Genomic DNA, 25,239 nt, shown 5'->3' with positions numbered 1-25,239 from the left:
TACTTTTATGTATTTCTGGAGAAATTGATGAAAATAAATCATTTAAATCTGACAGATGTGATTCTCTTAATTGTGGTGCAAACTAACACATCGGTCCCATAGAGCGTTATAGATCAACTAAAACCAACATTAAAAGGTTTTTAAATGACAAAACACATTCACTCCCACATATTTGACACTCGAAATGTCATGATATAATTAACCCTTAAACTTCCATATCTTTTTCAAACGTTCATTCTTTGAAGTGATTTCAGCAATAATCTGCCGACTGTCTTTAAAACAAGAGCAAATGTCTATATTCCAAAGCATTCTTGAATTACAAGCATTTAAGTTTGGATAGTGCATTTTCATGTAAAAGTTTCATGACAGTGTTACGTGCTGAGGGTGTTTTGGATGTTTCCTGTCCTGTCTTTTTTTGCCCTCCAGTTCTGCTGTCTTGCTCTCAGGTCTCTGCTGAATGGAGGAGGCGCCTGTCAATCTTCATCAAGGGTGTCGTCTCTGCAGCCAATCCGGTGCCGCCCTGCCAGTTAAAGGTCTCTCGGCGTGCCGCGCTGAGCAGCTCAGTGGGTGTTTTGAGTTTCAGCCTGTTTAGACTTGGTATCCTCTTGTTGTGAATGTGTGAATCCAACTCTTGCTTCTGTACTATTTAGCCTCTCTGCTGAGATTTGTTAAGAGTAATTGTTCTTTATTTTTGGGGAAAGGTAAGCAGGTCACGCGATATGCATATTGCCTGCAGTTATCAAGTGTTAGACACACCAGTTAAGAGGTGAGCGCCCTCCTTGTATTTTTGTTTTTATATTTAGTGTAGATTATTTGTGGCTTTGTTTTCACATTTTCTTTGGTTAGCCAGGTTAGAGGGTTTTGGGGACTTAGTTTATGGGTTATTTTGTTTTATTTCTTTCTTTAATTTGGCGCCACCATCGTTTTTTTCCCCATTAGTTTGTTGTATTTTCTGTATTTTCAAAATGCATTGTAAATAGCTCAGACACACTGTCTAGTGGCTTCGGCTTTAAGTAAATAAATAATTCAGTTTGCTTTAACAGTTTTGTGCCTGGTCTTTTCTACTGCCTCCACCATCTCAGCAATATGAACAACTGAATGTTACGGTCTAACCCCTAGACCAGTGGCTCTCAACCTTTTTTCCCAGAGGGCCGCACTAATTTACATATGACGTCACCAATGCAAACCAATCAGATTTAATGTTATGGTATTAGCAGATAATACTATTTATACCTAGATGTTGCACACAATAAATAATAAATAAAAACTAACTTACTGACAGTAGCTTTACAATAATAGTCAGATAGTAACGCTCAATGAACACAAACTGCAGTACACAATAGTACACTTTAAGTTGCTATTTAATTCTGTATGACTGTAAACTTTCTTCAACAGCACATTTGACACATATTATTAAATAAAATTTGACTATAGTTAACAAAAATTAAAACCATAAAAAAAAATATTAACTGATAATAAAATATAACAAACTTACACTCTTCTTATATTGATTTCCATTAACAGAGATTGAGAAAAGCACAGACACACACTGATCTGTCTCACACACATTTATTCTGACATGATATTTCAGTGTCACAGTATTAATGTAATGAAGAGACTCTATATCATCTCACTGTCACTGATTCATCATCAGCTCAAAGCATTGTGGGTAGAATCAGCCTGTTCTGATTCATTATCACAGTTTCACCGATCCAGGAAATACAACCCTAAACCCAGGATAGAGCGGTTGAGTGAATGTGGTCTGGACTGTGAGGATGAGGCTCATTGTGTCTCCAGAGACGCTGTAGAAGGACAGAGTTCCTGCACTGTGATCCACATCTACTCCTATTCTATTGCTGATGGACTTTACAGGGAGAACAGTGTCTATCTTATTGTGTCTGAATGAGTAACTGGAGGAAGAGCAGAACAAACTCCAGGAATGATCATTATATCCAAACTGACACTCATCACTCCCTCCCTTCCTGCAGATGCTCTTATATGACACTGATATAGACACATAATCTCCACTCCACTCAATCTCCCAGTAAGAGCGTCGATCACTCACACTCTCATTACACAACACCTGACGAAACAAATCAAATCTGTCTGGATGATCAGGATACGATTGACGCACTCTGCCAGTGTTAGTAATCACTGTGTTCCCCTCAGACAGACGGAGGTGTTCATTCACTGTGTTCAGATCCAGAGTGAGCTGTCGGGAATCTGATGGAGATAAAACATCACAATCAGGAATGATCAATCTGATCTTTTAATGTGTCTGAACTCTTCATGTTCAGTATATCAGCAGTGTCTCAGTACAGTTGACCAGATATCCTGTGAAAATCATAATTTACACGATCATCTCTAAAACTCTTTTGTCATGTTTTCTTTCTCCTTCTCCAGGAAGAACATGAACACACTCAGTGAGTTTCTCTGCTTGTTTTCTCAGTGACTTACATTGTAGGAAGTCGTTCCTGGTCTTGGGAACACTGTCTGTGGAAATCAAGAGAAATGAAGAGTGTGATTATCATGTCAAGAGAAAATGATCCCTGCATCCATCGCTCACACATGCAGAAAGAAGATATTTAGAAAGATGCCTGTGCTGTTTCCTGACACAGACTCTACTGAGGGTTTGATAGTATGGACACGTCACCATATTTGATTTGTCTTCTGTAGACATGAACTGATCAGAGGGAATCGGATCAAATTTCACTTTGCTCCCCATACAGAGAAATCATATCGCTTCATAAGACTTGGATTAAACTTCAACCTCCTTAGTAATGTTCTTCAAAGAGACACTGATCAATCAATAAAACTCTCCTGCTCAATCATTTGATTAGCCTACAGTATATTATAATTCTACTGTTTTTTATGAAAATGTCTGTGAATACACGGAAGCCTCATTTTAGCTTTAGTTATTAAAATCATAAAAATGATGTTTTGGTTTTAAATACTTCTAAAAACAGTATTTAAATGTGTCATCAGTATTTAAATGTGTGACTTTGACAGTAAATCCGGGCTACAGTAGACTCATGTTAGTGCTGTTAGAAGTGACCCAGTGTTTGACGAGTCGATCTCTTCTCTCCTTCAGTTCACCAGATTGAACCGGTTTTACCTGTTTTACTCTCATTCTGCAACTTTCCCCCCTCACAATAGCAACATTATGATTTCACACTGGTTATGCCTCTCAGATAATCTACCAGCAATAAACAAATCTTGATATTAATTGTTATTATTATTATTATTATTATTATATGATCTACAGTTCCATAGGTGTTTAATAAAGAATATAAACTACATTGTTTAGAGTTGTAAATTATGTAAAATAACTAAATTATAGGATCAGATCAGGGATCGAGAACTTACTGCACTGGCGCCATATTCAACAATGAACGAATTCAAGGCAACAATGGAAAATAAAAAATTTAACCATAAATGTTTAATATAAAATATTTAATATGAAATGTTACAATATAATATAAAGTTCCAGTTTAAAAATACAGAAAGACAGCAAAATGTTTTTTATTTAAAAACAAACAAACAAAAAAAAAAACAACACCATTCCTTGTGTACATTTACAACTTATTGCGCGCGTCTCTCTCTGTCTGTGTGACGCACACAAGAGCGTGCTTCAAGAACGACTCAGTCGCTGTTTTGGCAAACTGTCGTGTGAGATGGAAATTTGCTCATGACTTTCAATTCATAACATTAACAGAGTACATAAAATATTAGGGTAAAATGTAAGTAATTCATTGCAGTAAAGCATCTCTTGAAGGCTCTGTATACTTCAACCGAAGTCATTCTTCGTTTAGGGGTGAAAACCTTTGCAGTAAGTGTGTTAAACAACACAAGAACTGTGATACTGTGTTGTTGTTTTGGCTTGTGACTGATATGTAGGCTATATCTCACAACTGTGACTTTATCTTTATTATTACTTACTTTATGTTGCATTTATCATTGTGTCTGTAAAAACACTTGAAAGAAAATTGCTGATAAAGTAGTCAAGTTCAAATGTTTACTTGCATAACTGTATAAAAATATGCATGAAATAATAAGACAATTGTTGCATCACTCAAGTCATTGTGGATAGATAGATAGATTTTAACAATTCAGCACATTGCTAGCATGAATTAGCACATTGCTAACATGTTTTAACACATTGCTAGCTTGAATTAGCATATTGTTAACATTATTTAACTCATTGTTACCATTAATTAACATGTTGCTATCATGAATTAGCTCACTGCTACCATGAATTAGCACATTGCTTGCATGTTTTAACACATTGTTAGCATGTATTAACACACTGCTAGTAAGAATGAGCATGTTTTAGAACATTGCTAACATAAATTAGCATGTTTTAACACATTGCTAGCATATTTTAAATAGTACATAGAATGGCAGTTTAATAGACCTTTATGACAGCAGAAATGATTACTGGAAGTACTCGTTGAAGCAGTGCATCGATTCTTCCGCTTATGTATATTTTCAATGCGCTGTTAACTCCTAGTTCCTCTCAGGATAATTTCAAAATCAGGACATTTTCAGAGACAGGAGAAGAGATATTCTGATGATTGCTCTGTACAGAATTATCTGACAAAGCCGTGGCTCGTAAACAGATGCGATTATTTCACCACACGGTGTCAGTGCTCGTCTAAACTAATGTCTGTAATGCTGCAGTGTGTGTGAGACTTGATGAATAAGATCAGAGTCAACATATTTATTTATTTGAATTAAATATTTTAGTCATTATTCTGTAATTTTTCATTTTGATAATCATTTCACTGTATGTAACTAAAGATTTTTCTAGTCGACTAGTAGTCCTTCATTTAACCCCTCAAGCCCTGAGGGTATTTTCAGATTTTGTTTTTTCTGAGTGACACAAAAAAGTAAAGACCCATAACTCTAAAACTAGATTAAATTTAGACATTCTCATGCTGAGAAACTGCAAATAAACAGCAAAAAAGGAAATAAGTTAGTGGGATCATTCTTTTTTGGTGATGTTCCTCTATATGTAAGCTGTATTTGGATCAAATTTTGTGGTGATCGCATAAAGAAATCAAAAGTTACAGCATTTGAAACAAAGGTAGGCATTTTTAATTTTTTAGTTTTCTGAGTGACATGCACAAAAATAATGACTCATTACTCCAAATATCTAGCAATGAGAGTCAAAAGGTTGGTACCATTTGAAAGAAAACTTATTTAAAAATAAATAAATAAATAAATAAATTTGGATATTCTCATGCTGAGAAACTGCTGATAAAGACAAAAAAAAAAATGTTTTCTCAAGTAAAATTTTACATGTATTTCATATTTGACATGCAATAACCCACACTCAAACAAATTATTTTTTGATGCTGTTCACTTTATTTAAACAACTTATTTTGATTCAACACCACTGTATTAGGTTTCTGGTTCAAATTTAATTGCTTCATGTTAAATTGACGTGAAACAATTACTTTTTGACTTAACTTGATGTTTTCATATTAAAATAACATGTTTCAATCAAGTAAACTCAACCAGGACTCAATCAAACAGGACTTTCACTTCCTATCATGCTTTGCAAAGGGGCTGATCTGGGAGAGTAAATGTTGAAATAAAGTGTTATTTTAAGCAGTTTTTAGCAACATGAGAAAACGGAGAGACTTTTTAATGTTTACTGTTCTATTATATTGGTATTTAAAACTTTCTGTTAGGTTAATAGTTTTGGGGTTACCATTGTGGTGAAGTGTAGAACATGTGCTTGGGTTGAGGACCTGCTAACAACAATTAAAGTTGTTTTAACAATAAAAACAACTATTTTGGACATGCTATAGATAGAATAAAACCATCTTCTGGCTAATACCTAACAATAAGAGTCTTATTGTTAGGTCACATCCACTAAATAAACTAATCAATTAAACAGGATTACTTGTTTTAATTTCTGTTTGATATTAATTTTTTGGATAATTAAACTTAATGGTTTTGGACAAAATTAAGAATGTTAGTCTGATTCAACTAAATGGCATTGAGTTAACCTTATGTAATAAATTTAAGTTAACTGAAATAAATAATGTTAATTAAATGCAACATAACCAAATTATGTGGAACCTGTTGACATAAAAAAATTAAGTAAATCCAACGTATCATTTTTTTGAGTGCAGAGGTAAGGCAGGAGCACAATTCTTGTGGTGATGTTCCTCTATATGTGAGCTGTATCGGGGTCAAATTTTATGGTGATCGCGTAAAGAAATCAAAAGTTACAGCATTAGGAACCAAGGTAGTTTTTTGTTTAGCCATTGGCGCCCCATGATTGACGCATGGGAGTATGTTGATCTTGGAATAATTTCAATCGGGAGCATTCACTGTAAGTAATGATGTGCCATTTTCTACAATCTATGCATGTTTCCTGAAGTTATAAGCACAAATTCCACATGAAAGCTACATTTTAGTTTTAGTTAGTGTAACCCAATGGAAAAGATGTGGTTTAAATTTCTTTTGTTGTCAATTTCTTTATTCATTGTTTATTTGTTATGATTGGTATTATATGTTAAAACCTTCAATTATTAAGTGTAAATGTATTTACTTTGTTTTATTTTTATTTCTTACCTTGTGTGTGGCCAATCGGATGTCCAGGGCAGAGGTGAAGGGGAGGAGCTAGGGAAGAGAAGGAAGAAGGTGTATGAGAAAACGTGACAGCGTGAGCTGGTGAACTGTATATTGCACAAATAGATTTGTGTGTTGAAATTATAGATTAGTGGTTTCGTCATTGGTGAACGTCATTGCTCTCCTCATCATCTACAGGAACGGCGGTTGATTGGTTTGAGTCACCTGGAGGTACAGTTTGTTTATTTATTTTTTTTGTCTGAATGGAACAGATCTTCATTTATGGGCCCCAACGAGGTTGAAATGGTTATAAAGACTATGGGTTTCACTATTATTTGAAGAGTTTAATACCCAAATTTGTGAAACTGTAGTGTTTATTTTCTACAGTGCTTTTGTGAACAGAAACACATTTTTTGTATTTTCTTTTATTTCATTTTTAATACATCCTATTTTGATCTACTAAATTTTCTGAGTGATTTACTTTGATTCTTTTGAATAGAGGTGAATAACATAATTTATTCATTACTATATTTATTAGTTGCAGCTGATTAAAATAGCATTACTTTAGTTATACTTTAATAGAAGTTAGGAAACCTGAGGAGAATACCATTTAATGGTAAATAATTTATTTGACTTGAACTCAGGGCGCTGTCTCTTTCAAAGAGTCAAAAGAGCGCTACATAAAATGGAGGCACTGCTGGGATCTTTTGGTTTCCCACTATATGTATATCCTGTACCTCTGTAAATAAAATAGTAAGATATCCTAAAGTGAAGTCTAAGGGTAGTGATGATGGTTCCTAAAAGTGCATATCCCGAGCTTGTAAATGAGCTCCGAGGGTGGTGTCGAGGAGAGGCTTTAGACGTGACTCATGCCTTAATGTTGATTGTACCTGAGGATATGGAGATAGCTCAGATTGAAGAAAATCTACAAACCATTAAATGTTTAGGGCGCGTGCGAGTACGTGGAAGAATGTACAATCGTAAGCTAGATAGCTTAGCGGTGTTGTGTGAAAGCAAAGAGAAAGTAGACATTGACAAAATGCCCTCTGAAATATTGCCCATAGGTGGCACACAGACATGGCCTATAGTGATAGTATCAGAAACTCCTATAGAGGTCACAACAACAGATGTACGAAGTGACACTGTGTCTGATGAGAGTGAGAGGGAGGGTTGTCTTAAAACCTTGTTGGGTTCATTTGAGGGCTCCCCTGAAGCTATTATTCGTGCAGTAGGTGATCTGCTGGCTAGGATTGAAAAACCACCAGGTGAAGGTAGCAGTTATCGTCGTCTCAAAATCTTTGGGACCAGCTTTGGCTGTGGTTAAAGCTGTGCATACTGCAGACTGAGATTACGCCCAAAAAGTGTTTAGAGGCAATTGAGCGTGCCTTCGGTCCCACTGAATCTGGCGAAGAGTTGTATTTCGCATTTCGCTTGATGCAACAACATTCAGGGGAAAAATTATCTGATTTTCTTTGGCGACTGGAGCATTCCCTGAACAAAGTAGTACAGTGAGATGGATTGCCCATGAGTGGGGTAGATCGAGCCAGAGTAGAGCAACTTCTCCATGGTGCTGTCGCTTCTGATATGATGCTAGTCCATCTCAAACTAAGAGATAGGAAAGAACACCCTCCCACTTTTTGGGAGGGTTCGTACTGAGAGAAATTCGTACTGAGGAGGAATATGAAGCCTCCAGGGTTAAATTGAACTAATCAATGAACAAAATCCATGCTAGAACTGATCAAGACAGTCAGCAGCATGATGTTCAAGCTCTGAAAAATGAGGTCAAAGAGTTGAAAGCTTTGTTTGCAGCTATGACTACCACTCAGCAGCAAACTGCTGTAACTGGGACAGGGGAGCCAACTCCAAAACCTGTCAGTTCAGGGGGAGTTTGGATCCTGAAGTGGTAAGTCTTAAAAAACAAGTGAAAAGGCTGCAGCAAAAAGCCACAGTCCGAGGTTTAAGTACTCCGGCGACTACATTACCAGTAGAAGCATCACGAACAGGTCATACAATGGTAAAGTACCACAAGCTTAACAACAGTTCCGAGGAGTTTTATTGCTATCGATGCGGGGAGAATGGACATTTCTCATCTAAATGTAAAAGTCCTGAAAATTTGAGCAAAGTCATACAGAAACTGATACAATCCCTTCGGAGGGCAAAATGGAGAGACTCAAATTCAGGAGATGTTGATCCGGGGACAGCTAACTGTTCTGTAAAGAGGAGTGTTGTAGAAGTACGGGGAGATAGGCTGATTCCCAAAGGATTAATAGGCCCAACTTCCGTGGTACTGTTGAGGGTTAACGGACATTCATATGATGCCTTACTGGACAGTGGCTCACAGGTGACCATAATATTTGAAGATTGGTACAGACGGTATCTGTCTGACCTCAAAATCCATCCAGTGACTGGATTAGCCATTTGGGGGTTAAGTGAATCCAATTACCCCTATTTGGGCTATGTAATGGTAGATCTGGAGTTTCCAGAAAAAATCAGCAGAACTCATGAAACCATTTCGGTCTTTGCCCTAATCTGCCCAGGACCGTCTAGCCCCGATCGGACTCCTGTTATCTTGGGTACAAATGCCAATCTTTTCAAGTGGTTGGCCCAGCTGTGTAAGGACAGGGCGGGGGTGGACCTTGCTCAGACATTGGGCATTGCTGTAGATACAGCAGCAGAGGACCTGTTGCTAAATACAGCTAAGCTTACCTCTGAGTGTACTACTGCTGAAGATCATGTGGGTAGTGTCATCTGGCAGGGCCCGGGTTCTCTGAACTTACCGGCTGACAGAGACTGTTGTGCCATATGTAGTGTGGAGTTAACTGTGCCGTTGGAAAGTGAGGTTTTGATGGTGGAGGCATCACCATCCGTGACACTGTCCGTAGGGGTATTACTGCAACCGATGGTGGTTTCTAGTAATGGGGTGGAGGTAAACAATTTCACAGTGTTGATACACAGCGAATCTAAGAGAAGCACGGTAATTCCGGCAGGGACAGTTGTGGGACATTTGTATCCAATTGATCCGGTGAAGCCAATGGCAAAAGCTGAGCAGGTTACCGAACAGTTTGACCCCAATCTCATTAACTTTGGTGATTCTCCCATCCCAGAGATTTGGAAGGACAGGCTTCGACAGAAGTTATCACAGCGAGCAGGAGTATTTTCCTTGCATGAGTGGGATTTTGGCTTAGCCAAAGGGGTAGAACATCATATTAGGATGTCAGACTCTACGCCTTTCCGGGAACGGTCGAGAAGGCTAGCTCTGGCAGATGCATTTACAGGACCTTCTGAAAGCTGGGATTATAAAAGAATCCCGAAGCCCGTATGCTTCCCCCATAGTGATAGTTCGCAAAAAGAATGGGAGTGTCAGAATGTGTATCGATTATCGCACTTTGAATAGTCGAACAGCTCCAGACCAATATACCACTCCACGTATTGATGACGCTTTGGACTGTTTAGCTGGGAGTCAATGGTTTTCAGTTCTAGATCTCAGAAGCGGTTAAGGCCCCGGTATACTTCAAACGAAATCAAAGAACGAACTGATGTGACGTCATTTTGAACAAAATCAGGCCAAAACGAAGTTCGTTTTGTGTTCTTTTTGGAAGTTCGAAACGGCATGCCAAAGCGAACTTTCAGGAAAAGTTCACTCCAGCTGCAAAACACCTTCGTACTACCATTGGTCAGTGACGATAACGTAATAGGAGGTGTGCGCTGAGGCTCCGCCTTCACTCGTGTGGGACGCGTCTTTGACTCGTTTCGTATGTTTGAGTTTGTCGCGGTAAGATCTCCGCGGTTGAAAACATGAACACACTGGATAGCCGCTTTATAGTACAAAATGAAGTTGTGCTCGTAAAAAAATGAGGCACTAACACTGTTTTTCACGTTTTGATACTGTAAAGCTGCTTGATTTTAAGGAATATATTAAATAAAGTGCTATATGAAGACGTGACGTGACTGGAGTGCTACTTTGCAGAGCTCGTGCTAACATACCCATGTTATGATCAGACGCTTTTCTTATGCTTACTATAATAAATCCTTGCTGTTTCTGTTTTTCATTTTTGTTTTGTTTTTGTTTTTGTTACTGAGAAGAAAGTGCACGGCACATATTTACATATTCATTTAAACGTCGATCTCAGCAGTGTGGGCGGCATCAGATGTTCGTTTACAGTATATCGCTGGTCACGCATTTCGAACTTCGTTTTACCCCTAAATGAAGAACGAAAAAGAACTTCATTTGAAGTATACCGGGGCCTTTACTACCAAATTGCTATGGCCCCAGAGGATAAAGAGAAAACCGCTTTTATATGTCCCCTGGGGTTTTATCAATTTGAGAGGATGCCTCAGGGTGTCACCGGGGCCCCAGCAACCTTCCAAAGATTGATGGAGAAAGCAGTGGGAGATATGAACCTTCTTCAGGTTTTGGTCTATCTTGATGATCTCATCATCTTTGGAAGGTCTTTGGAAGGTCTTTGGAAGAGCATGAGGAGCGGCTCTTTAGGGTTTTGGACAGGCTGGAGGAGGTCGGGCTGAAAATCTCATTAGACAAATGTCAGTTTTGTCAAGCCAAAGTGAGATATGTTGGGCATATCGTGTCTGCGGAAGGCATTGCCACCGACCCGGACAAGGTTAGTGCTGTCACAAACTGGCCTCAGCCTGTAGACCTGAAGTCTTTGAGATCCTTTTTAGGGTTCTATGCGAGAATTGTTAAACCCCTTACAGAGCTCACTAAGGGATATGCCCCCACACAGCAAAAAAAGAAAGCTGAGGCACATAAATCCAATACTTACCTGAAGGAGTCAGAACCTTTTGGCGACCGGTGGACCCCATCTTGTACTGAGGCATTTCATCAAATTATTCTGTGTCTGACTACCGCACCCATCCTGGCTTTCGCCAATCCGAGTAAACCCTATGTGTTGCATGTCGATGCTAGCTTAGATGGGTTGGGAGCTGTTTTATATCAAGAACATCCCTCTGGTCTGCATCCAGTGGCATTTGCTAGTCGGAAGCTGAGTAATTCTGAACAGAAGTATCCCATCCACCAGCTAGAGTTCCTGGCACTGAAGTGGGCTATCGTGGACAAGTTTCAAGATTATCTGTATGGAGCTAAATTTACAGTCCGATATTAATCCACTCACCTACGTGCTTACCACTGCAAAGTTAAATGCCACGGGACATCGCTGGTTGGCTTCCCTAACCACGTATGATTTTGATGTGCAGTATCGACCCGGGAAAACCAGTGTTGATGCTGATTTATTGTCTCACAGAGGAGTTGAGATCAGATCAATATGCCAGAGGGTTGGTGCAGTCATTTCCTCTGATGGTTCACCTAGATATGTTGAGCAATTTGGAGCCTCCCCAGAATGCATTCCTAAAGTCTTTGCATTTCCTACCTGAGTTGCAATTCTATGGAGCAGAAGTCACGTGCTGAGTTGATCCATGCACAGAAGAATGATGCTACCTTAGGTCCTGTAATTTCTGCATTGGAAGATGGAAAATGGCCTGTTGAAGTAGAAGGAAAGTCAGAGTTAGGACTGATGAAGCGAGAGATAGGACGGTTAGTCATGAAGGAGGGACTACTTTATAGAAGTAATAAAACATCTTCTGGTAAAGAGACTTGGCAGTTGGTGTTGCCATCGAAATTCAGAGAGACTGTGCTGAGATCATTACATGATGATATGGGTCATTTGGGGGTGGAACGCACTGGTGACCTGGTGAGGAATCGGTTCTTCTGGCCTAAGATGGCTCAAGATGTTGAGCAGTATATCAAGAATTGTGGACAGTGTGTTACATACAAAACTCCTTGCAAGAAGTCTGCTCCTATATATATCAAATTGCCGGTAATGGAATTCTAGATCTTGTCTGTATCGATTTCTTGTCGATGGAGCCTGACTCCAAGGGGATCAGTAATATACTAGTGGTTACTGATCATTTTACTAGATACGCACAGGCCTTTCCGTCCAAAAATCAAACCGCTCTCACTGTTGCCAAAATTCTAGTGGACAAATATTTTGTTCACTATGGCCCCATTTAAACCGCATGGTTCCAGTGACCCAATTCCGTTTTTTTCCTCTCATGTGGCACAGATCGGATATGACATGTGAACGTGTAAGCAGGAAAAAAACGCATGAATTCCAAAATTCTCAGATCGGATTCAGGCCTCACTCATATGTGGTAATGAATCGGGTATGATTCAGATACGTGCATTTGCGTCTGCCATGTAAGCGGTCAAATCAGATATTTCCCAGTAAATGCGAGTCGTATGTCATTGAAAAAGGGACAGAGGCAAATGACGTCAACTCAGGTGGACATGAACTGCAATCACATGATACTAATGGCGGGGGCGCGATGGAAGACGAAAGCACGACACAGTGGAGTAATGCGGAGGTTTCATGTCTTTTAAGCCTTTGGAGACGCGGATTTAAGCGCTCGTGGCTTCAGTGCCAACAAAAGATCAAAAGCCTAAAATGCAAGTACAAAACAGTGAAAGACCACAATAACAAAAGTGGCAATGGCCGTATTACTTTTCCATTTTATGATCAAATGGACGCCATATTAGGGGACAAGCTGAGCTGCCAACCACCTCAAATACTGGATAGTTTCAGAGAAGATGATGTCGCGTCATCACTGGACTTTGAAGAGCCGGAGAACATTAACATTACAGGTAAGGATAAACTTATTTTTTTTCTTATATATTAGCAAAAGTTCTTTCAGCAATCACCAGATTAAAAAAGTTTATATATTATTTTAGGATACAGCATTCGATACAAGGGGGTATGATATGACCGGCTACCTAGCTATAATCATTACAAAGTATGATACCTAACATGACTTTCTAATTTGATGAATGCTACAATAGTGTAGATAATATGCAATAGGCTAGTACTTCAGTTGTCTATTATATTACATTGTTTATCATACACTGACTTAACTGTTAGTAATACTACTAATACTAGTAATTTCTAATATCTTTAGTTCATATCAGCCACAATTTATTACATGTCAACATTTGTCCCTAAACAGATGATCCCCCTGACAGGCCACAGACGGCCTTGAGTGAGAGCAGTGGTTCATCCAACACTTCATTCAGTGAGACCGCCTCATCCAGTGTGAGCACCAGAGAAGTCTCTACAAGGGCCTCAACACAAACACCTGGTTCAAACCAACAGGAGCGTAATTTAACAGGTAGAATTAATAGTCATTTGTATTAATGTAATGTTTGGTTACAATGGTTACAAATAGGTAATTTCATCCTTTCAAGGTGTAAATGACATCCTTTTTCCCAAAAATAAATATTAGAGCAAGACGGTTAAAATTATATTGGTGCACACTCATAGTGCAGTAAATCATATTGTACTCAATAAACAAATTGCTCATTATGTAAAAACTGTCTTTTTACAGGTGCACCTGCCACACGTAGGAAGCGAAAAAATAAGATAGAATCCACAATGGATATTTTTGCAAAGAACATCAAAGAAGCCCTCAGCCAGGCAGATGATAGTGAGCTACAGCTGAAACTTCAGGCAGCCCAGCACGCCCACAAATTAAAAATGATGACAATGTTTACAAAGTTTCTTGCAGGAAGACAACCGTACCAGCCACACCCTCACCCAGGCCATGCCACCGGTCAAGCTATTACCCAGATCAGGTTAACCCACCTAGGTTTCTCATTATTTGAGAGAAAAACACGATACACGAGTAAAGACAGTGAAAAAACAAATGAGACAAAACGCAAGTTAATACCACACACACACACACACACATATCTGTCCTTACCAGTATTTGTGGTCCATAACTGCTTGTAAGATCACTGAATGCCACCCTTTGTGATTGAAATAATCTTAGTGGTTCTCAGGTGGAGCGATGATCGGGATATGACTCCCGTCAATAGCACCGGCACACTGAGGGAAACCCCAGCGATTCTTGAATCCAAGAAGGATGGTTTGGAGCTCCTCACCTTCTGGCAGCTTGATGTACTCGCGCATCATCTCATCTCGTACGGCATGTGAAAACTCCCGGACTATTAGGCATACTGATGCATCACTTATGCCAAACAGATGTGCCAGTGTTCTATAACCAGCTCCTGTCGCAAGCCACCTTAATCCAACTCCAACACGCTTCTGCACTGAGATTGCCTGGCGAAAAGTTGTGTCCTCGTGAGAAAGCCTCGGTGACAACCGCTCACACAACATATCAAAAGTTTCTCGTTTCATACGGAAGTTGCTGACCCACTGTTCCTGGCCCCAGGTTCCAACAACTCGATCCCACCAATCTTGAGTCCTTTGCTGCATCCACACATCCCTCTGAACCAATGTTGCAGCGATAATCGCAAAATTTGCCCAGGCTGCAACAAGGGCTCTCCTCATTTTTCTCTGCCTTGTGAGAGCATTCAGAGCAATGTTTTGCTGACCTTTAAGGATAGTGCGGAAAGCAAAACATTGAATAATCATTTCGTCTGCATCTGTTACACTGTTTCCCCAGTGTAAATGCAAATATCGGATACGGGTCGCTTTTAAAAGATGATGTAAGCGGGTCGTCAAAAAAATCGGATATAGTCACCAAATCAGAATTGTGCATCAAGACCTGCAGTGTAAATGCGGCCTATGGTTTGCCAGCTAGAATTCATTCAGACCAGGGGCGGGATTTCGAAAGCAAACTGATTAAAGTGCTCCTGAGTCTGTTGGGTATACGGAAATCTCGCACCACTCCCTATCACCCTCAGGGTGACTCCCAACCCAAGCGTTTTAATCGCACCCTACTTTCTATGCTGGGAACATTGGGACAGGAGAAAAGACAGCAATGGAGTCAACATGTAGGTCGTGTAGTACACGCTTATAATAGCATCAAGTCTGACGCTATGGGATTTTCTCCTTATTACCTAATGTTCGGGAGGGAAGCGAGACTCCCTGTTGATGTGTGCTTTCCCATTTCCTCTGATGGGCAAGAGGAGAGACAGCATCCACAGTATGTGACAAAACTGAAACGTGATTTGCAGGAAGCATATCAGCTGGCATCGAACGCAGCTGATAAAGTGCACCAACGTAAAAAAAGGATTACAATAGTAAGGTGAGGTTTCAGAACCTAGCCGTTGGTGATTGAGTGTTGCTCCGAAATCTTGGGTTGAGGGGTAAGCACAAACTCCAGAGCCGCTGGAGTCCTATATCCCATGTTGTTGTAGGAAAAATGCCTCACTTACCTGTTTACAAGGTGAAACCGGAGCAGGGCCAGGGAGGAGTGAGGTCTCTCCATCGTGATAACCTCCTACCCATTGGGCAATGGGTAAGGATGCCGGAGAGTACAGTTGATGTTGAACCGCTGAAAGGAGTGAAAACACGGTCACAATTAGAAAAAAGACACAAGAGAACACAAAGGCAAACAGAATCCTTACCTGAGTTGTCAGAGTCTTCTTCTGAGTCAGAGGGTGAAAGACCAGACCGCCATTTTAGGGCCTGCATTGATCATTTATTGCAGAACAGGGTGTCATGAGAAAGATCTTTTACCTTAAGTCCAGAAGAGCTGGATGATCAAAGCCTAGATGATAATGATCCAAGTGTGGAAGAAGATCAGATCTCTTTAGATTGTCCTGATGAGGAAATGAGATAGTTCATCCTCTTCTAGTTTGTTCCTATTCTAAGTTAAATGTCTAGTGAGGACATCTAGACAATTAAAAAGGGGGAGGGTGTAACCCAATGGAAAAATGTGGTTTAAATTTCTTTTGTCAATTTCTTTATTCATTGTTTATTTGTTATGATTGTTATTATATGTTAAAACCTTCAATTATTAAGTGTAAATGTGTTTAGTTTGTTTTATTTTTATTTCTTACCTTGTGTTTGGCCAATCGGATGTCCAGGGCAGAGGTGAAGGGGAGGAGCTAGGGAACAGAAGGAAGAAGGTGTATGAGAAAGAACGTGACAGCGTGAGCTGGTGAACTGTATATTGCACGAATAGATTTGTGTGTTGAAGTTATAGATTAGTGGTTTTCAAAACGAAAGCCGAGTAACTAATTTATAATGTGAAAGGGGAGAGGGGACTTTAAAACAAAGTTTCTACAATTTCTCCCTATTTCAGGAGTTCGTGTGGACAACGCAGCTCGTGCGTTCTGATCAGATACTCTGTTAGCATGATCTAACCCAGTGAATGCGCAAGGCAGAGTGTTGCGCAGAGACTATAAATCTATTTACCGACGAACGAGGATAGCGCGAGGAACTTGGGTAAATTTGGTTTTATATTCGCACATTCGGACTTCCGCATAGGCTACAATAACTTTGTACACTACATTGGACATTCAGTGGACGTTCGCAACTAAGTATGCAATTAAAATAATACTTGCCCATTTTGATCGATTGTGAAAAATGTTGTAGGGTTACAATCGTTGGTTGTAAATATCATGTCGCTGTTTAGAATTTGCAAACATTAACTTTATTGCACATTATTAGAACGTTCTTAAACGCGGAAGTCCGAATGTGCGAATATAAAACCAACTTTACCCAAGTGAGGACATCGGACAGTGCTCTGAGTTACCTGGCAACGCTCGGAGTTCCGCTGGAGGCGAGGGATTTCTCTGGTCGTTGTCATTGAGTCATCGATTGTCTGTGCAAGTGAGGAGGCCTGTTCAACTAGATCGAAGCAACTATTTCACTATCATCGCTCCGATTCATGAGCGTCATTGCTCTCCTCATCATCTACAGGAACGGCGGTTGATTGGTTGATTGGTTTGAGTCACCTGGAGGTACAGTTTGTTTATTTATTTTTTTTGTCTGAATGGAACAGATCTTCATTTATGGGCCCCAACGAGGTTGAAATGGTTATAAAGACTATGGGTTTCACTATTATTTGAAGAGTTTAATACCCGTATATGTGAAACTGTAGTGTTTATTTTCTACAGTGCTTTTGTGAACAGAAACACATTTTTTTCATTTTAAATATTTCATTTTTAATACATCCTATTTTGATCTACTAAATTTTCTGAGTGATTTACTTTGATTCTTTTGAATAGAGGTGAATAACATAATTTATTCATTACTATATTTATTAGTTGCAGTTGATAAAAATAGCATTACTTTTGTTATACTTTAATAGAAGTTAGGAAACCTGAGGAGAATACCATTTAACGGTAAATAATTAATTTGACTTGAACTCAGGGCGCTGTCTCTTTCACAGAGTCAAAAGAGCGCTACATTAGCATCTGTGCATCTGTGGGGTTTTATGTGTCGTAATTGCGTAAGCAATATCTCGTGATTGGCTTCCTGGATTTTGCAGACTCATTTTAATCATGAGAATTTGCTGTAAATAATGATGTCAATTTCTCCGATTCCACAATCGGAACATGTTTCACGAAGTTACGAGCCTAAACGTGACATAAATGCTGCATCGGTTTATTATTTACATATAGGTCTTGCGAAGTTTCACGTACCCTCGGGCGGTACACTCCATTTTAGAGTGATGACTCAGCTCTTGTTAAGAGTTGAACAAAATGTTTGGATGCATTAAAAAGCTTAGTGTCTAAGCTGTGTTATTCCTGTCAGTGGTTGCTTAGTGAATTTTTTCACGGGGGTGGTGTCCTGCCAGCGGGACACTTCGGGCTTAAAGGATAAGCCAGGTGAGGGGAAAGTTGATCCTGGAAAGCCATTGTTATGCAGATTTTAGCTCCAACCTGAAGCTAATCAAGGTCTTCAGGATTACTAAAGTTACAGGCAGGTGAGTGTTTTTTTTTTTTTTTAAGGGTTGAAGCTAAACTCTGCAGGACAATGGCCCTCCAGGATCAACGTTCCCCACCCCTGATTTAAGCCATTAGTTGATAACTGTGCGTTAATAAGCCATATGTGGTGGAGGGAAATATGCCACTGCCTTGTGGGCAGACTGAGTGAGCAACAGGATCCTAGTCCTCCCACCCAATGCTTTTCGTCTTGGTACAACTATTAGTTGTATGTGGTGCCTACTGTGTTGCAATGTGTAAAAGCTCAAGATGTGGTGAGCTAGGCTTCAGGATTCAATCAATACACGGCAGCCACCTGAAGTGTATGTGTGTGCAGAAAACTCAGGGCTAAGTGTTGTTGTCTGCAAAACCTGCCCTCCCCAGATTTAACAGGATAGGTAAGCTAGGTATGCTCAATCATCACTTAATCTCATTAACTCCAACACTGCTTCAATGGTGCTTTAACTTAGTAGTGTGCACACACATGAACACTAAGCAGTGTTTATTAACCTGGGCATTTTTCTGCGTACTATTACATAAATCTTATCCATTTCATTTACGTATGACTGACAAATATGAATCACATTAAGTTTATTAGTTTGTTAAAATTATGTAATCCAAATGGATGGAAAATTGGAATGTAATTCAATTACATAAAATTCAAATTTAGACCAAAATATTTTTTTGAGTGTAGTTTGGAAATAAACTTGTTTATTATTCAGAATGCACATTTGGAAGGGAACATTTCAGCAGGTTGAAGATATGAGATGTAAACATCCTCAGTTTCGAAAGGCCTACTACAAACGAACGTACTCCCATGTATAATTGTAGAAGAAGGACATTCATTCCGTCGTACCAGTTTCACCCATGCTTTCCTCAAATCTTTTTGTCAGTAAATTGTGAAAACGGAGGTAAGGGTATCGTTGTTTAGAATTAGAGCAGCCGGATCGCTGCATAACACCGGCAAAAGGATTCAGCCATTAGTTTTGATTGCGTTGCAATGGGACCGAAAGTAGCGACACACTGTTTCACTTACCGGATATAGGAATTGTGATAAAGGCCTTGTCGCTTCATAACATTAAGGTTGAACCACTGTAGTCACATGGACTATTTTAGAGATGAAGATTAGCCTCTGTTTAGGCAGGGAAGATTAGCATCACATGCTAATATTTGTTATCCTGTTTAGGCAGGGAAGAATTAGCGTAAAGTGCTAATAATTTGTGTATCCTCTGTTCTGTGGGAAGGTTAACCTTCGATCTGTGTTAACAAATTTACAAGTTTACCCTCTGCTTTGCCAGGGAAATTTGAAAACGTGTATTAGCCACTAGGTTACCCTCTGTTTTGTCAGAGAAGTGTTGGAAGTGTCCTGTTGTGACAAAAAGACATTACAATATGGTGAGAAGGAATGCTAAGCTGATTCCAACAACTGAGAAAGGTGGACTAGCTACACCTTTATGGACAGACAGTGAGTTCAAATCATTGTTAGGAAAGCACATGGACTCAATAGTTACTGAGTCAGTCAGATTGGATTTGACAAAGAAATTTGTTATTGACCCAGAAAAAGTATGGTCAATTGAAGAATGCAGAAAAGTACTTGGCATGTATCAGAAAGAAAAACATGAAAGGCATTATCTGTTGCCACAGAGAATTCACCTTATCCTTAGCACATGAACAAGCTCAGTTTATTGCTAAGTTAAAAGAGCAGAACAAACAGTTACACACTCAAGTGTCCTGTCTCATGAAAAAGGTGGGCCTTAACAAACCTCAACCAAATGTGACCCAAAAGACCAACAGTCAGATGAAAGCTATCCTGACTTAGAGTCTTTCTGTAGACTAGAGGGCAATAGCAATACTGGATTTATGGATAAAGATGTAAATGCAGTTGAAGTGTGTGGAGTAAGACAAAAGGTTCAGAGTAGGGTAAAAGGGGTTGACACAGTTACATCTGTAACCCCCATACTGCAGTTACAAGCAGTCAGTACCGCTCTAGGTCCTGAAGACATAGAAGGACTTGCTGAGAGTTTGCCATCAGTGCATAGACATTTTTCTGAGTTTAGGACAGAGTTGTCCAGGAAAATGAAGCTCTATGATATGTCCCTAGCTGAAGTCACCCAGCTAATGTCACAAATCCTGACAGAGTCAGAATTCAGTGATTTTGCTGAAAGTGCTGTAAATAATTCTGAGTTTCAGCATTCCAGCAAAGGTGAACTGAGAGAAGGAGTTCTGAGAGTGTTACAGAACCTTGTTGGACCAAAGGTGGACTGGTCAAAGATCACTAGTTGTGTACAGAAGAAGGATGAAACTGTAAGTGAGTACACTGAAAGATTTTGTCAGTCAGCTGCAGCATACAGTGGAATAGCAGACACTACAGAGAAGGTGTTAGAGGATAATTGAGCGCTAGCTCGCACATGGTTTGATGGTCTTGTATCAGAATATGCACTGCCTTTCTTAGACCTCACATGGTCCAATGGAACTCTGCAAAACAACATGGACAGGTTAGCTACTTGGGAAAGAGATTCTGATATCAAGGCAAGGGTAAAGATTGCAGCAGCATCCTTTAAGGTCAACACAGAGAATCGACAGATACGCAAATGTCCTAAGAGAGAGGGCAGTTGTCATTACTGTGGTAAACCTGGACATTGGATGAAAGAGTGTAGGAAAAACAAAAAGACATTTAGAGAAAGGAACAGCTTTACTCAGCTCCTACTCAGGCTACTTGCTACATTGAAACTGCCCCTCCCCTCTTCTCCAAACACTTGGAGCAACAGCTTGTTAAAGTGCTATGACTGATGTTTCATTGGATGATGGAGATGTAGAACAGTAAAGTTTGCAAATTAACTACAGGGAGAGAATAGGACACACAGACCAGTGAGGAGCCCAGGGAAGAACCGAAGTGTAACAGGCCTCAGGGGCCAACCCTGTGGTGAAGACTTCCTCATAGGTTTCCCCCTCTCAGTTTATCACCACCTTACTGGTCTATAGGTGTCAAATTGATTAAGACTAGGTTAAGAACAAGAACAACAAAACCACTAAACGATCACTAGAAGTATATTATGATAAGAGTTAGACATAAAAACTATATGATCACCAGAAGTTTACTGTGTTAATTTAGATGTAAACTATACCACTGTATGATCAACAGACAAATGAAAGAATGAAGTATATGCATGAATACTGCTGGTCTGCTGTTTCTTTGTTTTCTTGATTTGCAGGTATGTGCATATGACATGACGGTTCAAAAGTGGCACCCTGGTGTAAAGCATCACCTCAGACATCCATGAATGATCTTCATGACGACAGAGAATCACAACAGAAACGACAGAATCATCTGAGCAGCTTGGAACAATGTTGGAAATGGACTCTACAGGAAACAGACCCCACAGTGATTCAGGCGCCATTGATTTTTGGGACTTTCACACTTAGGATACATGGTTTTCTGTGTCATCATGTAGTTCATATAACACCCTGCGTTGTATATGTGTGTCAACAGTTTCCTTAAGTAAAAAAAAAACACTTATGTAAATGTTGGACACGACACAGAATAAGATGTATGTGCCTGAAACTTGCAAGTTGCATGACTGGAAAATGGGACCTATGTTAACAAACATAGGTTATAGAAGGGATTTAAGAAGGTTTAAATTTGTATTATGTGAGAGTTATTAGAACTCTCAAAGGGGGGACTGTGGGATTACAAATTTAAGAAACGCTCACAGGTTAATTGATATTGAGTATTAACTGAAGTAAAACAAAATGTTGGTGTTTTATTATCTCTGTCAACTAAACAAGTCACAGAATCATTGTGTGTCCGTCTCACAGCCAAAGCGCGAAAACAGTTTGAATCTGGCAGTTATGTGATGTCGCTGAACATACTAAATCCCATATGTGGGACCGTACCGCTCAAAGGGTTAATAACTGGAAAATGAGATTTTGACCAATTTCTCATTTTTCATTTGTGATTTATAAATCAGTTTATGGCTTTGATATTTCATTCGCCACTTTATAAGCTTTTGAAATGAAAAAAGTTTATATAATATGAATAAAAGTAAAATGTTTTCTGTATGATGAATGGGCATCAAGAATCCTTGATAAGACTTCCGGTTTGGTAATGCGGCGTTAGGACGCACGGTGTCTAAGTTCCGGATTGTTTAATGTAAACCTTTCATAATATACCCTATTTTTTCAGTACATCAAACTCATTACATCCGTTTTTCATGTTTGAAACACCCCGTCTACGGAATTTATACTCAAAATGAGCAAGTCTTTTAAATATCTCTCTGGAACCAATCCGGTTCCAGAGAGACAACACAGGCAGCAACCATCAGCGAAATGGAATTGGGTCTCTCAGACCATAGTGAACGAGTAACTCAGCTCGAGCAAGATGTCCCTAGTGAAAAATAAATATACTAAAATCTATTTGAAATACATTTATTTTATGCTAAGTGTACTACAATTGCATTTACATTTCACTGTAACTGTAACTGCTGAAGCTAAACCTTGACCCACATTGACCTGCCCCAACGTCCTACTATTGGTTGAACCAATGATTGATATGTTTTGAACACGCCATAAAGCCAATGCCATCACATTCACCAACAATCGGTTTTGCTGTACTTTTGCTAAACAACCGAACTCGCTGGAGCACACACTATTGGGAATCTGTGTTGCAGAGTTTGGCACATTTGTCAGAAGGAAACTTTAGAGTCTAGAAAGTCATTGTAGCTAAAGACACAAATCTCATCATGTATTTCAAATCCGAGAATGATCAAATTATTTTTAGATGATGCTATATAATTTTTTTAGATGAGACTTTCTTTTTGTGTAAACCACAGAAATCATGAGGTATGAACTGAAACATCTAGTTTGTTTCTTATAATTGGCTGTAAGGGCAGAATTTTCAAATCCAACTTTTGCCTACAGCTCAGACGTAACCATGAGAAATTTGCTAATAAAATGATTTCATTTGTTACATTTTTGCTTCAGTAATTTATTTTTGTTGAATACTATGTTGACCTGTTATGATTAAATGTCCAATTCAATGAACAGTATTTGAGTTCTACTTGTTTAGTATAAAAATAGCATTGGCCTAGATAAAAGTTTACAGGAAATGTGTTTTGAGTTGCAAAAAATAATGATAAGTCAGTTTTATAATTATGACCTTTACTTTTTTTAATAATTTGCTCACACTTTGAATATCAGGTAGGCTATTGTTTAATTTAATTCAATAGCACTTTTCACAATTTTGCATGGTTGCAAACACATATACATACATATAGAAAGAAGTTACATAAGTAAATATTTGTAATTATGACAAATAAAGAAAACAACATATAGTCAGTTTGAAATCGTGAAAGAAATTCACGTACCTGATCAGAAGTTTTATTACATTTGTGTGTTTCTAATATACTTCAACGCACCTACTGTAATACACTTTTCCCATTAATGCTACTTTAATGGCCCTTATTTGCACTTTAAAATATGGACTGCAGTTAATTAAATTAAATTTGATTTTTGTCAGTTTTTGTCAGGAGCAGTTGTGGTGCATTGAGAGTTGAAGCGCGCAGAGACAGTCGGCAGAGGAATGTTACGGATGATTATATTTCTATCCGCACACACGGAAACACAAGCAGTTCTGCACGTTCACATTTTTCCACCAATGAACGGAACTGTCTGTGTTTTAGTGCGCGCACAAGAATAAAACTAATGTGCCGGTTTATGAAATTGCTTCATGTTGCGTTAATGACAGATCATGTCAGGTAAAAGGGAAACAAAACATTCTTGATAATGAATGTTGCATCTGCTGGTTTTATTTCTTCAACAGCTTAAAGTTTAATGCACGTTCGTGTTGTATAGCAACAGGTCATTTCACGTTTATTTTCATGCACCACTTACTCTGTCTATATTAATAATTTTGTCTGCGATTTGTCAGTCTTTTAATCCATATAATTTTGGCGCAACAGGTAAGCCGAGTGCCCTTGTGCGACAGCGGCCCGGGTTCGATTCCAGCCCGTACTGCTTCCTGCATTCAATATACATATAAACCTGTTCCCATTGTCTCACTGATGTTCACTGGATAAGTAAGTTACTGGTATACTGGGGCTGTCTGTAAAAGGTATATTCTAAAGCTGTAACTTTATTTATAAAGATTACTTTATTGTAGTCTGTTTGAAGCACACTATAATGATGCCATGGAATGCCATTGCAATGCGTTTTAAAATCACTAAAAGTTTGTTATCAGTATAATATTAATGTATGTTCAACACTCTTACAATGTAATTGAATTGCAATTCTAATGTCACCAAAATACATTTAAAGTTTATGCTGAGTGAATTCTGCATTTCAAAACTTAAATACAAGAGTATATTTAAAGTGTACTTAAGTATACTTGGAATAGTTCCACTTTAACACAAACAAGTATATTTAATACAACTTTAGTTGAACTTAAGCACTGCTTTTGGACAAATAAAATGCATTTAGTACAAAATTAGTTGTTCGAATTTAGCAGACTTTAAGTATACCAATTTATAGCGTGTCACAAATACATTTAGTTATACTAAAGTACATACAAATAAATTGTGCCTAAGTATACTATTTTTTCACTAGGGTAGCCTCACCTCGTTTTTCCTTTTTGATCTCCTCAATCTCAGCTTCACTCTTAGCAAGTCTGATTTCCAGATCTTGTAGCTGCTTCAGTACATCTGTGCATATTTTCAAAGGACAAGTCGATTCTGAGTCGGCAGGTTCTGTCGCGAATATGACATTCGGAGCGAATACAAGACATTTGTACAGAAGCAGAAGAACTGCTACTCTTAACTTCATTCTTAATGCTTTAGCTAAAGCGTTTTGGAGATGTGTGTGCTGTATGTGGATGTTCAGAATGTTACAAATCAAATGCTTTTATACCATAATCTTCAGTAATGCACACGATTAACAATTTAGCCAATGACAAAATAGCCTACAGCATATGACTG

At 38.9% G+C, this 25,239-nt stretch overlaps 2 protein-coding genes across 3 annotated transcripts in view; one reads left to right on the top strand and one right to left on the bottom strand.

Annotated features, from left to right (window-relative positions):
• Window positions 1-25,239, top strand: part of LOC127508857 (gastrula zinc finger protein XlCGF8.2DB-like) — a 158,727-nt gene that overhangs the window by 114,704 nt on the left and 18,784 nt on the right. The gene's annotated exons all lie outside the window — the stretch shown is intronic.
• Window positions 1,344-25,239, bottom strand: LOC127508889 (stonustoxin subunit alpha-like). 2 transcript variants are annotated; one of them, XM_051887362.1, is made up of 5 exons: window positions 24,883-25,238; window positions 16,400-16,447; window positions 6,589-6,636; window positions 2,458-2,493; window positions 1,344-2,223 (listed from the first exon to the last, which is right to left on the bottom strand). In XM_051887362.1, exons 1-5 carry the CDS (start codon window positions 25,085-25,087, stop codon window positions 1,697-1,699), a joined length of 864 nt encoding a protein of 287 aa, XP_051743322.1. In that variant the 5' UTR covers window positions 25,088-25,238; the 3' UTR covers window positions 1,344-1,696. The 2 variants fall into 2 exon arrangements, with proteins under 2 accessions (XP_051743322.1, XP_051743323.1); XM_051887363.1 differs by lacking the exon at window positions 16,400-16,447 and having other exon boundaries at window positions 24,883-25,239.

The sequence above is a fragment of the Ctenopharyngodon idella genome, chromosome 3 (genome assembly GCF_019924925.1).
Source record: "Ctenopharyngodon idella isolate HZGC_01 chromosome 3, HZGC01, whole genome shotgun sequence".
NCBI classification, from domain to species: Eukaryota; Metazoa; Chordata; class Actinopteri; order Cypriniformes; family Xenocyprididae; genus Ctenopharyngodon; species Ctenopharyngodon idella.
This window is presented reverse-complemented; position numbering and strand designations above follow the sequence as displayed.